At 38.6% G+C, this 16,324-nt stretch overlaps 1 protein-coding gene across 12 annotated transcripts in view; it reads right to left on the bottom strand.

The window, feature by feature from the left end:
* Positions 1–6,996: 6,996 nt before the first annotated feature.
* The window catches only part of rims1a (regulating synaptic membrane exocytosis 1a), a 255,428-nt gene continuing 246,100 nt past the window's right edge, over positions 6,997–16,324 (bottom strand). For all 12 annotated transcript variants that reach the window (XM_072916356.1, XM_072916363.1, XM_072916368.1 and 9 more), the window contains one exon: positions 6,997–11,949. In XM_072916356.1, coding sequence (XP_072772457.1) covers positions 11,731–11,949 — 219 coding nt within the window. In that variant the 3' untranslated portion in view covers positions 6,997–11,730. The remainder of the gene's footprint in view (positions 11,950–16,324) is intronic.

Below are 16,324 nucleotides of genomic sequence, written 5' to 3'. Positions count from 1 at the left end.
AAGTTGATTGATTGATTAATAAATGGTTGATTTATATAGGCTAAGGTAAAGTTTTGTACCTGACAAGTTTCGGCTATCTTGCTTCTGCAGCCTTCATCGAAACTTGTCAGGTACAAAACTTTACCTTACGAGCCTATATAAATCAACCATTTATTAATTAAAACAGAATATTCGTAACAGAAAGAAACAACCCTTTTGTGTGAATGAGTGTAAATGGGGGAGGGAGGTTTTTTGGGTTGGTGCACTAATTGTAAGTGTATCTTGTGTTTTTTATGTTGATTTAATAAAAAAAAACAAAAAACGATACCGATAATAAAAAAAACGATACCGATAATTTCCGATATTACATTTTAACGCATTTATCGGCCGACATCTCTGATAATAATAATAATAATAATAATAATACAGCGGATTTATATTTGACTGGTTATTCAATACATGGATAACACGAGACATAAAAAAAATGTTCACTTTCTTCAATAATCCCAAATAATAAAACATAGGATTTAATCAATGTATTGTCCAATTCACGTGCGGGACTTGACCTAATAAAAACCTTTAAATTGTTTTCTCACTCTTTTTTTTGAACCAAGCGTGTCAAATTAGAGTGACGAGCCCACGCAAACAATGCAGTGGATCCACTGTGTACTTCAGGGACCGATCGGAGATCGTAGTACCGAAGAATATTACACACAGGACTGATGAAGACTCTGCTCTAAAACTCTAATGTGCACGGACTTTCACTGCAGTGGCCGGTAGACTTCTCTTTCTGTTGAACATTTCATCCAAATGACATCATTTCGATATGTATATTTAAAAAAAAAATGATTGTACCTTTTATGTTTACTAGCATGCATGCTAGTGCATATAACAGGGGTCGGGAACCCCATCCATCCATTTCTACCGCTTGTCCCTTTTGGGGACGCGGGGGGGTCGCTGGAGCCATGAAAGCCAAATATTTTAAAATGTATTTCCGTGAGAGCCATATAATATGTTTTAACACTGAATACAACTAAAAGCGTGCATTTTTAAGTAAGACCAACATTTTTAGAGTATAATGAGTCTCTTATTCTTTTTAGTAACATTGTTATTATGAAGCTAACCAATAATAAATAAAATATGATAACACTTTAGTATTGGGAACATATATTCACCATTAATTAGTTGCTATTTAACATGCAAATTAGTAACATATTGGCTCTTAATTAGTCATTATTAAGTACTTATTAATGCCTTATTCGGCATGGCCTTATTATACAACCAGTAAGCCATTAACTAAGACTCTTCCCTCAATAACCTCAGAATATTATTGCTTATTAGTACTAAGTAAGGAAGTTGTTTTATATGATTCTTCCTTTAATACCACTTAATGAATATGGTCTGTTCTTACATAACAAAACACAAAACTACAATAACCCAAACCCTAACCCTAACCCTAACCCTTAAAACTTTGTTACTTACCGTATTTTTCGGAGTATAAGTCGCACCGGAGTATAAGTCGCACCTGCTGAAAATGCATAATAAAAAAAGAAAAAAACATATATAAGTCGCACTGGAGTGACAAACTATGAAAAAAAACTGCGACTTATAGTCCGAAAAATACGGTATATAAAAATGGTATCCATTACCTCCCTGCTTGGCACTCAGTATTAAAGGTTGGAATTGGGGGTTAAATCACCAAAAATGAGTCCCGGGCGCGGCCACCGCTGCTGCTCACTGCTCCCCTCACCTCCCAGGGGGTGATCAAGGGTGATGGGTCAAATGCAGAGAATAATTTCGCCACACCTAGTGTGTGTGTGACAATCATTGGTACTTTAACTTTAACAATATGTTCCCCTAGTGTCCAAATAACTCTAAATTAAGTATTTGTTACTTGAAATATGTCCCCCATACCAAAGTACTACCTAAAATACTTCTTACCATTAATGCCACTTCTTCAACAGGTGCGGTAGAAAAGGGATGGATGGATTAAAATGCATGAGAATGTTTTATATTTTGAACGTTATTTGTAACACTGTGATTACCAGCGGAATCATTAATTACTTATCGTGTTAAGCAATGTCAGCTAAGATTTATCTGAGAGCCAGATGCAGTCATCAAAGGAGCCACATCTGGCTCGAGAGCCATAGGTTCCCTACCCCTGCCTGTCGAAATGTTCTCCAAGACAACAGTTTTAATGTGTTCTGTGACGGTGGAACACATTCTCGTGTGTAAAATACCATATTTTTCGGAGTATAGGTCGCACCGGAGTATAAGTCGCACCTGCCGAAAATGCATAATAAAGAAGGAAAAAAACATATAAGTCGCATTTTTTGGGGAAATTTATTTGATAAAAGCCAACACCAAGAATAGACATTTGAAAGGCAATTTAAAATAAATAAAGAATAGTGAACAACAGGCTGAATAAGTTATATGAGGCATAAATAACCAACTGAGAACATGCCTGGTATGTTAACGTAACATATTATGGTAAGAGTCATTCAAATAACTATAACATATAGAACATGCTATACGTTTACCAAACAATCTGTCACTCTTAATCGCTAAATCCCATGAAATCTTATACGTCTAGTCTCTTACGTGAATGAGCTGAATAATATTATTTGATATTTTACGGTAATGTGTTAATAATTTCACACATAAGTTGCTCCTGAGTATAAGTCGCACCTCTGGCCAAACTATGAAAAAAACTGCGACTTATAGTCCGAAAAATAAAGTAGTCATATTTCAAGTAAAATAGTGTAAAAATAATATGTGGGTTTTGTTAGCCAGAACTGAAAATGTAATTTTTTTCTACTTTTTAAATGCAATGACAATAAAGTTACATTCCATCCAAACATTGATAACAGCTGGAGATCCCATTTTTGTCTCTCAATATTTTCTGTGATTAAAATCAGGCTTTATTTAGTGACACACAAATGTAATGTTCATATACCTTTTTTTTCGTACTATAAGGCGCACCTAAAAACCTCCAATTTTGTCAAAAGCCGACAGTGCGCCTTATAATCCGGTGCGCCTTATATATGGACCAATATTGAGCCACAACAAACCTAAACTTCATTTTCATAAAGTTTAGGTCTCGCAACTACGGTAAACAGCCGCCAACGGGGGTGGCTGTTTACCGTAGAAGAAGAAGTTCTTCTTCTACGGTAAGCAGCCGCCCCCGTAGAAGAAGAAGTGCGCGGTGCATGCTGGCATATATGACTGCGCGAGGCGTGCCGTTTTGATTTCCATTTGTTTGTTTATGTAAAGACCCCAAAATGGCTCCTACTAAGAGACACACTTACGACGCAGAGTTTAAACTTAAGACGATCAGTCACGCAGTAGAACACGGGAATAGAGCAGCAGCGACACTGACTCCATTAATGATGACTTCGACGAGACGGAGCCGGCATGGTGGATGCCGTATTCACCCAACTGTTTAATTTGGACACTGAAGAAGAAGAATTCGAGGGATTCGTGGATGAGGAATAACTTCATAAAGTGAGCTTTACATGTTTATTTTGTATGTTGTGTTGTGTGACATTAACGTTTGAGCAACGTTGAGTTATTGATATATTGTTATTGCTCTGCACTATTTGGAGTGTTACTATATTGTGATTGCACTAACGTTTGATTTACCGTAACACTATCACTGTTTTTTACGTGTTTATTGAATCAGGGAAAAGTTCCCCTCCACTATGTGATATAAATGTTGCACTACATGTTATACCTTGCTGTTGTTAAAATATAAACAAAACACCACATCACTGACTTTACCTCGGAGAAAATAATAAAACAGCTGTTTATTCATTTTGGAAGTGAACAGAGTTGTCAGAGTTGTAATTATTAATAAAGTTTGACTGACCTATCTGACTGTTTTGTTGACATTCCCTTTAGCGCAGCTCCATTGAATGGATGCATAGGTGCGCCTTATAATGCGGTGCGCCTTATATATGAACACAGTTTTGAAATATGCCATTCATTGCAGGTGCGCCTTATAATCCGGTGCGCCTTATAGTGCGGAAAATACGGTACACATAAGACTTTCCCAACATCATTGACTAGTGATGTGATACTACTGATTTTCTTTCTGAGCCGATACCAAGTTCAGTTCAGTTTCAGTTTATTTTGAACATGCATACGATACAATGTAATGCATCACACAATTCCAGTTGAAAAGGAGTAGGAAGAAGCAGAGCTTATTTAATCCTATACCCCTTTTCATATCATAGCAATTGTATCCAATTTCCTTGTTCTCTGTAACAGAACAGTGAACAAATAAATAATAAATAAATAATATACCATAGTAAGCAAACAAATATTAAATACATCAATAATCTTTGATTCAATAATTTAAAAAAAAGGGTTAAGATGTTCATCAAGTAAAATTCAGGCTTGTATCACTGATACTAAACCAATACGATACCTAATGTGTCTGGAAAATTTTTAAAAAGTAGTGTATTTCAAGTGTTGCTGGTTTTGGGGAATCATCTTCAAACTATATCAAATCACAGGGGGGAAACAATACTGGCATTATTCTGCACTAAATGTGTTATCTACTTTATATTTTCTGTATGTAGTTTCTCCAAATAGCCTGAATAAAACGATACAAACACTTGCTGATACAACACTGAGTAACTCGTTTTAATTGCCAGTACATTTCTTCAATAAACCAACGAGACTGAAGGACTGAGCACAGCACAGTGAGCTGCTGCGCTTGCACTTTACTGGACGCACTTACCTAGGCGGAAGGAAAAGTCATTACCACCAATCCTGTTTCATTCCAACAAGATCTCAATGATTTAGCTACTCATTATCTCAAATAAATAAAGTATCAAAAGTATCGATATTTTGGTTTGAGAATCGATATTAGAGACTAAACCCCTGGTATCGGCGGTATCGATTTATCCGTATCGAGTTGCACATCACTATTATTGACAGGTCACTGACAGTGATTACAAATAATTGAATGTGTAGCAGAGAGTCTGTATTTGAATGTCCTGATGGTATTTTTTTTTTTTTGCTATGCCTCGCCACTAATCCTAATCCTCACAATAACCTGATCATAACCACAAGAACCAAAGCAGATGTCATTTAAACACATATTAAAACATTACCGAAAACACCACAGCACTGTGAAAAGTATGTTTTCTTCGATTACATCGTCGCCAACACGCCTGTGTTACATTTGTGATTGTACAGTAACTTGATGTAACTTTCACTGGTGCTTGTGAATTTGCCGTTTGGCCGACTGTAACAAGCTTTAACATTTATTTAATTTACATGAATCAAAATAATAAAATACATCATACTCACCACATAGGCTGATTATTATTATTAGACAAAATCCACTCATTCCAAGTGTTTAATGTTTGGATCTTCTCTTTTAAGGGCAAGGTCCTCCCAGATTATTTTATTCTAAAACTGTTTGAATGAAAACAAGGTGACTAGAATTGAAGATGAACAATTTATTCTACAAAAAGTAGTAAGTACAAACATATATATATATATATGTATGTGTGGGAAAAAAATCACAAGACTATTCCATCTCTACATATATATCTCTATATATATATGTATATATATATATATATATATATATATATATATACATATATATATATATATGTGTGTGTGTGTGTGTACAGTGTACATACACACACACATATATATAAATATATATATATGTATATATATGTGTGTGTGTGTGTACAGTGTACATACACACACACATATATATATAAATATATATATATGTATATATATATATATATATGTGTGTGTGTGTGTGTGTGTGTGTGTACAGTGTACATACACACACACATATATAAATATATATATATGTATATATATATATATATATATATATATATATATGTGTGTGTACAGTGTATATACACACACACACATATATATATATATATATATATATATATATATATATATATATATATATATATATATATATATATAAATACTGGCGATAGAGAGAACTGAGCTGTCAAAAGTCAGAAACGTTCTCTGAAAATTGTTGCTCTCCACATATTCTTTTGTCCATCTTGCAGCCTCACCTTAGCGGAGATCGAAAACTTGGCACGCGTGTTGGACACACACACACACACACACACACACACACACACACACACACACACACACACACACACACACACACACACACACACACATATATATGTCCATTCTCCATTCGTCTTGTTCGTAGTATTTCCTCTTCCAGAAAAAATAGATACAATGTGTGTGTATATGCAAAGACAGAAAACACAGGGTGCCTCCATTGTTATGTCCTTCAACATTTTTACATTTTTTTTCAGAATGTCCGGGTACATTTCTCCCCTGTCAGCCATTATGGGGACTTTTGCTACAACATTGCTTGGATTTGACTGATGTCACATTCGGCTCATAGAATATGTGTGGTGGTCGAGCCGGTCTGTTCTCAATGGGTACTTGGCGCCATTTAGCCTTTCTGGAAGAAAAATGTCCTACGCATGTGTTGTTTTCAGCTGTAGGAACCGTTCAAATCGCAAAAAGGATACACCTTTCTTCAGAGTTCCTCGAGAGGTAATGAAAAAGGGCAGAAGAGTGCAAGATTTTATGAAAGACGACGACAAAAGTGGCACACTCTCGAGTCCAAGGGAGCAGAGTCAAGGCACAAGTTTGCAGTGACCACTTTGTTCAATGTTTTTTTGATATGTTTTTAATATACTCGTTTATTATTTCCCATTGGAGTATTATCTTGATATTATATGTATTTTAATTTTTAACAAACAGAAACCATAAAGCCAAAGTCAATGATACTTTGTCAAGAAATATACTTCAGTTTATTTTTGCACACAAATGTGTCAGACTACAAACCCCGTTTCCATATGAGTTGGGAAATTGTGTTAGATGTAAATATAAGCGGAATACAATGATTTGCAAATCCTTTTCAACCCATATTCAATTAAATGCACTACAAAGACAATATATTTGATGTTCAAACTCATAAACTTTATTTATTTTTTGCAAATAATAATTAACTTAGAATTTCATGGCTGCAACACGTGCCAAAGTAGTTGGGAAAGGGCATGTTCACCACTGTGTTACATTGCCTTTCCTTTTAACAACACTCAGTAAACGTTTAGGGACTGAGAAGACACATTTTTTAAGCTTCTCAGGTGGAATTATTTCCCATTCTTGCTTGATGTACAGCTTTAGTTGTTCAACAGTCCGCGGGTCTCAGTTGTGGTATTTTAGGCTTCATAATGCGCCACACATTTTCAATGGGAAATGTGCCTGTTCACCTGTGGGATGTTCCAAATAAGTGTTTGATGAGCATTCCTCAACTTTATCAGTATTTATTGCCACCTTTCCCAACTTCTTTGTCACGTGTTGCTGTCATCAAATTCTAAAGTTAATGATTATTTGCACAAAAAAAAAAATGTTTATCAGTTTGAACATCAAATACTGTATGTTGTCTTTGTAGCATATTCAACTGAATATGGGTTGAAAATGATTTGCAAATCATTGTATTCCGTTTATATTTACATCCAACACAATTTCCCAACTCATATGGAAACGGGGTTTGTACATGTGACAAGTCAAAAATCAAATATGGTGATGATTCAGTAATTGTTAGTTTGTTGAACAGATATGTAGTCACTGGTGTCGAGCTGTCGGGTGCTCGTTTGTTTACATGGACGCGTCCTCGCAAAACGCAAAGTTAAATCATGAATGCATATTTATCCGGGAGAGTCTTGATACCAATTTCCTTAAACCCAGCCACACACAAAGAAGTTGTAGACTTCCATGCCTTTCCAAGTTTCCATCTGTTTTGTCGTGTAGAATGGGGTCGACATGTCTGGGAACTCCATCGACGCATAATCCTTGATATCACTCGACAAATCTTTTTGTTTTTAAGTATAAAGATCTTCTCCATTGAATAATTAGACTTTTTGCTGGCATCTGCTTTTTGCAGGAAGATCTGCGTCTCGGTTAATAGAACGGCCGTGCAAGCAACTTGAGGGTTCCTGGTTCGATCCCCAGCTTCCGCCATACTAGTCACGTCCGTTGTGTCCTTGAGCAAGACACTTCACCCTTGCTCCTGATGGCTCATGGTTAGGGTCTTACATGGCAGCTCCCGCCATCAGTGTGTGAATGTGTGTATCAGAGCGCTTTGAGTACCTTGAAGGTAGAAAGGCGCTAAACAAGTATAATCCATTTACTGTGTCTAATGGTGAAATTAGTTTTCCAATATTAACTTTTCCAATTGCAAATCCAGTTTAAGAACTAATTAAACTTGTCGTTGGGGGTATAAAAAGTCATTATTTAAAGAGGGCCTATTATGCACAACCTATCGGTACCTGTTTTTGGGATCTGCATAAGTCCCGGAAGGCATTGCAGAGATATTTATAAAGCATTCTAGCGTTCCTTCATACTTCCGCCCAACAAACTCTTTGGAATTTAAACAACTCGTGACAATTTTCCCAGTTGTGACATTAACGGATATCTCCATATTTGGTAAATATTTACCTGAAGTGCTTTGCGCGAGTCCGCCATTATAGTCTATAAGCCGCTTCTTTTTCCTCTATCCTCTTGTTATGGGTCCGACTGGCTCGTACATGCACATGCACCCTCCGCTGTTGGGTGTTCTAATACAAAGTAACGTATAATTTTAACTCATATCTGTTAGGACAGTGGTCCCCAACCTTTTTGTAGCTGCGGACCGGTCAACACTTGAAAATGTGTCCCACAGAACGGGGGTGGGGGTGGGGGGGGTTATTTTATTTTTATTTTTTTTCATAAAGAAATACAATCAGGTGTGCTTACCGACTGTATCCCTGCAGACTGTATTTATCTATATTGATATATAATGTATATATTGTGTTTTTTATGTTGATTTAATAAAAATAAAAAAAATAAAAAAAAATTTTTTTTAATTTCTTGTGCGACCCGGTACCAATCGGTCCGCGGCCCGGTGGTTGGGGACCACTGTGTTAGGAGACTCGAAATGGAAGCGTTTAAAACTATAACATGGCTGGCGGGCAGAAAACACAGTCATAAAGCAGTTTGAAGATGGTCTGTAAAACATAATCTATGCAACATTTTGACCTAAGAACCACCATTACATTTTACGTACACCACAAGGAAATGTTTTAAAAGTAGAAATAAATCATAATATGACCCGTTTAGGACAAATGTCAAAAGGGACCTGCTGAGGTGGTATCAGAAAGGTAACCTAAGAGGAAGGAATATTCTATATACATATGATATGTATTTGTAGCCTTGGTGGTTCTGGTGTACCTGCTGGTGCATGCGGTTTAAAAATGGAGCCAAACTATCGTGGGTTTTGTAACTTTCAATGTCGTGTTTGTCATCTGGGTGTAAAATAAATATTTTACAGGGTCCAAGAGAAAACTATTTCAAGTAGTTCTCAAATGTTTTCTTTGCTTTGTAGGTAGCACCTTTTATAGACCTACAAAACATTGACTCCTGCATCAATAATGAGGCGTCTTCGTTGGGAAAAAGCAGGTATCTTCTTCCGCACAGTCTTTTATTTGTAAATAATAAAAATGAACTCTTGAATATAAAACATACACGTCAGTAGAGCCACATCTGTTATACAAACAAGACCTGTTGCAGTGAATACTTCTCCGTCTTTCCTCGAGCGTCGTGGTTTGGGTCTGGAGAGCCATGGGCTGTAAACAATCAGTATTCGTGAAGTAATACTGACAAAGGAAAGGGCAGTCGGCCACACTGCTGAGAGTTTCAACACGACATCTGCCACAAAAGGTCTGGAAAAAAACGCATTCTTCATTGGTTCTAAAAGTCCCGATCGTAAGCGGGAGGAGGGACTTTATAGAAAGTAAAAACAATGCTTCACCTTTTCTGCATGTTTTGTATTCAGAAACTTGGGGAGAAAAACAGAAAGCCTTTCAGCGCCCCCCTGTGGCTCAGTACCGCTCAGCAGTTAGAGCTCAACAAAAGGGAGCAAATTCCTCTCAAAGCAAAACAAATAAAGAAAACACAGGAATGTGTGTGTGTGTGTGTCACTGATGTTTGTCTTGTTCATAACCTCTGCTGGTTTTCTATGTACAAGGTGTGCATGGAGACAGGCAGATACACTCGTTTCTATACTCATATATATATAAATATCTATATCTTTATAATTTCTCTTAAACTCGTAACGGTATAGCTGCATTACGCACATTCTCTATCTCTGTCTGACGTCACAAGTACATCCTCATTATCACCAGGGGCTGGAGTATGCTCCTTACTACAGCACAACACTGTCATTCGAAGGGGTCTAAGAAAAAAACCGAGGCAAATTTCTGATATGAATATTCAGAGTGGAAGGTGTGGAGTTGACACTACCTTATTGGTCGGGGACGGGGATGGCTTGGCTTTTTTCTCGGTTTGTATTCATATTCAGTACAAGCAAACTGTACAAGAACATGCAACATACAAGCTGGCCTAAAAGTATGAGGAACTAACACATATAGTTTCGTCTTTTTTTATTTTTATTTTTTCTAAATTTGTTCATCTCTTTTGTCATCAAGGTAATAACAAAACTAAAGCAACGAAACCAAAAAGAAATGAAAGTAACAAACATGCATAGGGTATAGGGGCATTGGGTGTTCGGGCGAATCTGACCGGACCGCAGTCTGTAGTGGGAAAACAAAAATTAACAAAACCAGACGGATTTCGCACTGTATGTTACCTTTCGGAAAGCTAAGACGGTAAAAAATGGTGAAATTAAGCATAAACAATGCGTCATTTTGGCCTCCATTATCTCTTGTTCACACCAAAGATCAAAATCTTTGTTGCCTCCACCTCAACAAAAGATTCAAGCTCTTCTTGTGCTTGCGTTCATATCTCCCAACAAGACAAAGGATGAGTGTGTGTATATGTGTGTGTGTGTGTGTGTGTGTGTGTGTGTGTAGGCCTTTTCTCACCTAGAAAGTGGACCCAGTCATGCAAACAGCAGGCCCTCGTGCCCAGCTAGACTCACCCTGATGCCACAGCAATGCCAGTGGACATCCAGGCAGGCATTGATCTGCATGGAAGGTGTTCACTTTGGACCTTACGTGACCCCAACAGTGTTCATAGCAGTGATTCTCAAACTGTGTAGTGGTACGTGGGCTCCATTTAGTGTTGCATCAAAAAAAATAATCACTTAATTATATATTCAAACCGAGTGTTACCGTTCAAACTGTGTGTACGGTTACAAAGGCCAAAAATATTAAATATACTTGGTAAATAAAACCTCTGCCTTGTTTTTAACGAATACTCATGCCTACTACGCTACTTTATTTTAATGTTGGTCATTGAGACGGTACTTGGAGAGCCAAGTGTTTTTGAGGTGGTACTTGGTGAAAAAGGTTTGACACCCATTGGTTTATAGCACTCCTCGCTACTAAGTGCAGGACTTTGATCAGATGCACGAAAAAAATGAAAGCAATCCAATACAGAGGAAATATTATGAAGGTGGACATAAACCTGCAGCCCAGAGGAACACAAATGACAAAGCTTGCAAAACAAAAGCTCAGGTAGAGAAAGAAGGGAAAGTGTGAGAAATGATTGTCAGACTCCTTCGAAGCGTTGATTGGCTGGTTCTATCTCTCTCTCATTCACTGTCTCTCTGTCTGGCTTTTATTGTTTGACCAAGGTCATCTTCTGCCACCCACCGTGGTCCAATAGTTTCTATATTTTGTCATTTAAGGGGATGATGGAGGGTTCGTGTCATGACGGTCACTAGGACCGAACACCTGGGGGTGGTCCTGAGCTGTCCAATGATGTCTGAGACGCCAGTTGTGTAAGTGGCGCTAAAGTAGGATCCACCAACGAGGAAGGTGGAAAGAGTTTGTACCATCCGATCACCGTGCTCGATAGATCTAAATCCTCAAGTAAGATCTGTGCTACACCCATAAAACATTTGTGGTCCAAACGTCCATAGTCGCCCCACACTATCACCTGGAGGACAGAAGAGCATTTTAAACACATCTAATCAAAGGAAAAACACTCACAGACAGAACAGGAAAGGTTGAACAAACTGAGGAACCAATGAGATCAGAAGTCATCAACAAGCAGGACCCAGCTACGTTTCTGTAAGAGCTGGTAATTTCACCAGCAACTTGTTCGGCATTTACTGTTGTCTTATTTTAACCTGTGCAGCTACGACTGTGTGTACAGTGGAACCTCGATATACGAACACTGTATTGTATACATTTTTAAACACGCCGAATCCACCAGCGCAGCCATTGTGGGTGTGCTGATCGATCTCCTGTGCTCATCCAGTCAGCGTAGTGGTGCTGCTGTTAGATCCTGTTCTACTTTGTGCACATTTGAAGAGTGTTTAGCCTTTTTAAAACATGTGTCTAGTTTTGCTAGCAAAATATGAGTCTAAAGAAAGCAATGGACAATCAATGTGTGGTTTGAAACATTCAGGAAGTATCCACAGAGTTGTCAACACTGCCTTATCGTCCTTCCGCTGCGCGCAAAGAAGATTAACCAACAAGGTAAAGTGGATTTTGTTTTTTTTTCATAATTGTTGCGGCCTGGCTGTCAAAGTTAAGGTATTTTGTTACTTTCAAACTGTTAGTGCACCACAGAACTAGTGACAGTGTGAGTGCATGTGTGCAGGGCGAATGCATATGAGGACTGTTCAGCTGGTTGTTGTTGTTTTGGCTTTGCTATTAAATAGAAAGTTGATGCATCAACCCTTTGATCTTCCAAGCGACGTTGATATGTTACATCCTGGATGATTACTCGAAGTCAGGGGTCGGCAACCCAAAATGTTGAAAGAGCCATATTGGACCAAAAATACAAAAACAAATCTGTCTGGAGCCGCAAAAAATTAAAGGCCTACTGAAACCCACTACTACCGACCACGCAGTCTGATAGTTTATATATCAATGATGAAATCTTAACATTGCAACACATGCCAATACAATTACTAAAGTGCAATTTTAAATTTTGCGCGAAATATCCTGCTGAAAAGTCTCGGTATGATGACGCCTGCGCGTGACGTCACGGATTGTAGAGGACATTTTGGGACAGCATGGTGGCCAGCTATTAGGTCGTCTGTTTTCATCGCAAAATTCCACAGTATTCTGGACATCTGTGTTGGTGAATCTTTTGCAATTTGTTCAATGAACAATGGAGACAGCAAAGAAGAAAGCTGTAGGTGGGAAGCGGTGTATTGCGGCTGGTGTTGTGCCGGATAACGCACCCCCGCCGTAGAATGCACCCCCTGACTGTTGTGCCGGATAACACAGCCGGTGTTTCATTGTTTACATTCCCTGAATATTACAGTCAAGCTTTACCATTGGCCTGTGGAGAACTGGGACAACAGAGACTCTTACCAGGAGGACTTTGAGTTGGGTGCGCAGACGCGGTACCGTGAGTACGCATGCAGCTGCGGCTTCCAAACATTTGATCGCTTGCCTGTACGTGCGTGCCGCTATGTGCATGTCACGTACGTAACTTTGGGGACTTTGGGGAAATATATGTGCTGTATGAACTTTGGGGAGGTGAACGGTACTTTGGGCTGTGGGATTGAGTGTGATGTGCAGGTGTTTGAGTTGTATTGGCGGGTTGTATGGACGGGAGGGGGGAGGTGTTTGTTATGCGGGATTAATTTGTGGCATATTAAATATAAGCCTGGTTGTGTTGTGGCTAATAGAGTATATATATGTCTTGTGTTTATTTACTGTTTTAGTCATTCCCAGCTGAATTTTAGGTCCCACCCGCCTCTCACAGCATCTTCCCTATCTGAATCGCTCCCACTGCCCTCTAGTCCTTCACTCTCACTTTCCTCATCCACGAATCTTTCATCCTCGCTCAAATTAATTGGGAAATCGTCGCTTTCTCGGTCCGAATCGCTCTCGCTGCTGGTGGCCATGATTGTAAACAATGTGCGGATGTGAGGAGCTCCACAACCTGTGACGTCACGCGCATATCGTCTGCTACTTCCGGTACAGGCAAGGCTTTTTTTTTATCAGCGACCAAAAGTTGCGAACTTTATCGTCTTTCTCTACTAAATCCTTTCAGCAAAAATATGGCAATATCGCGAAATGATCAAGTATGACACAAAGAATGGACCTGCTATCCCCGTTTAAATAAGAAAATCGCATTTCAGTAGGTCTTTAAAAGCCATATTACATATCGATAGTGTGTCATGAGATATACATCGAATTAAGATGACTTAAAGGAAACTAAATGACCTCAAATATACCTACAGATGAGGCATAATGATGCAATATGTACATACAGCTAGCCTAAATAGCATGTTAGCATCGATTAGCTTGCAGTCATGCAGTGACCAAATATGTCTGATTAGCACTCCACACAAGTCAATGACATCAACAAAACTCACCTTTGAGGATTCATGCACAACGTTAAAAGATTGGTGGACAAAATGAGACAAAAAAGAAGTGGCATAAAACACGTCTTAGAAAGTCGGACAAAGTTATACATGTAAACAAACTACGGTGAGTTCAAGGACCGCCAAAATTAGTAGGACAAAACGACGCTCGCCAAATACCCGAATCAGTGAAGCATGTTTAATATAAACAGTGTGCTTTATAACAATTAGGGAGGTTTGTGTCATGTTTGTCCTCCTACAGAAACCATATTAAAACAAAAAAAATTTTTTTTCCCCCTCATCTTTTTCCATTTTTCATACATTGAAAAAGCTCCAGAGAGCCACTAGGGCGGCGCTAAAGAGCCGCGGGTTGCCGACCCCTGCTCTAAGTTAAAACTGGGCATCTCTGTGCTGAAAAAAAAAACCCTTGGCGTGTGTTGTGCAAAAAGTTGATCGACAGTCGCAGAGACGATAATTAGCTTTGTTGTTAGCGTTCCGTGTTATTAGCAATACGTGTCTGCTGTTGTCATTCCACATTACTCAAGCCAAAGCTGTGTTTTTGATGTTGAAGATGAAGTAGATCACAAGAGTTCATCTACACTTTTGCTGGACAGCTGCTGATAACTTCTAGTTCATAGAGTAGCAGTCTTGATAGGCTTAGAGTGCTGCGGCGACTCCGATGCTACATCCTGGCGCTCATGTAAAAATCTCACCATTGTGGAGATGTGTAAGGCATATAAGGCAGGAGTTGAACATGAAGGTCATGAAAAAGTTGTTCTGTTAAAAGTTGGTCAAATGATATTTGCGGTGAAGATAGAGCAGCGCCAGGATTTGTTGTTGTTTAGTAGTGTTCACCCACAACCTGAAAGCGGCAAGTACTGCTTGGTAAATATCTTAAAAAGCATAATAGAAAATAAGACAAATACTGCAATGTAATACATAACATACATATATAAAACTGAATTTAGGCTAAAAACATGTAGAATATGCTTTAAAAAAAATAGTGATGCAGTGAAGCCGCAATATTTGAGGTGTGATGTAGCGATGGACCAATATTTGTTCTTGAAGAATCCTATTACTGTAAATTACGGACTATAAGCCGCTACTTTTTAATTTGTGTTCTACATACAGTTTTCATTAAACACAAGCAGAGACACTAAAAAAGGCGTGTGATTGTTTGTGCTACGGCGCCATCTTTTAGATGAGTTTGCTCACTGCAGGTGCTGCGGGGTGAACGTCTACAGTATTTCCTTCCGTTTGATGCTTTCAACCGGAAGTAAAAATGCCGTTCCGCCTTCTAGTCACCCATAAAGTCTTGTAATCATATGGATTTTTCATTCATCCCTCCCAGCAACGTTTGTAAGTTTTATTAGATAACTAAAACTATTCATAGTCACTAAACGTCCCATGTGTGTTGTCTGAGTGTTCTCATGCATATTTGTTTGTGTTATCATTGTCATGATCCCTTACACGGTTCATGGCATGATTTATGTTGGGTAGTTTTTCTGTTCTAGTCTGTTTCCTGGGTGCACCCTCTTTCCCTGTTTACTGTTGGTTTCCATGGGCACTGGTTCTCCTCACCTGTCTTAGTTTAGCAATTAGTGTTCCCACCAGGTGTTTTGGTTAATCACTCCTCTTTATAGTTTCCTGTCACCCAGCAGGTAGTTGCTGGGTCAATGTTTGCGATAGGCAACATTTACGTTCCCCTGGTTTTTCTCCTCGCTGATTTTGTACACGCTAGCATTCCTCGTTTTTCACCCTTGGTGACATTTTGTGTTTTGTTTAGCTCCACGCTTGCTAGCGTCCTCAGTCTTGTATTTTGGTCCTGCCTTTTATTTATTAAAAATACTTTAATCTTACCTGCACACTCCTCCTGCTTGTCTTCTGCCTTGGAAGGAATGCTACCAGCGCAGCCATGCGACTACGACGTAACAATCATAATGTAAAGAAGCTAGCATTGTTAGCAATAGCTAATATGCTAAC

This window comes from Nerophis lumbriciformis, linkage group LG02 (genome assembly GCF_033978685.3).
Source record: "Nerophis lumbriciformis linkage group LG02, RoL_Nlum_v2.1, whole genome shotgun sequence".
NCBI classification, from domain to species: Eukaryota; Metazoa; Chordata; class Actinopteri; order Syngnathiformes; family Syngnathidae; genus Nerophis; species Nerophis lumbriciformis.
The sequence above is the reverse complement of the archived record's forward strand: the minus strand, read 5'-3'. Positions and strand labels throughout refer to the sequence as shown.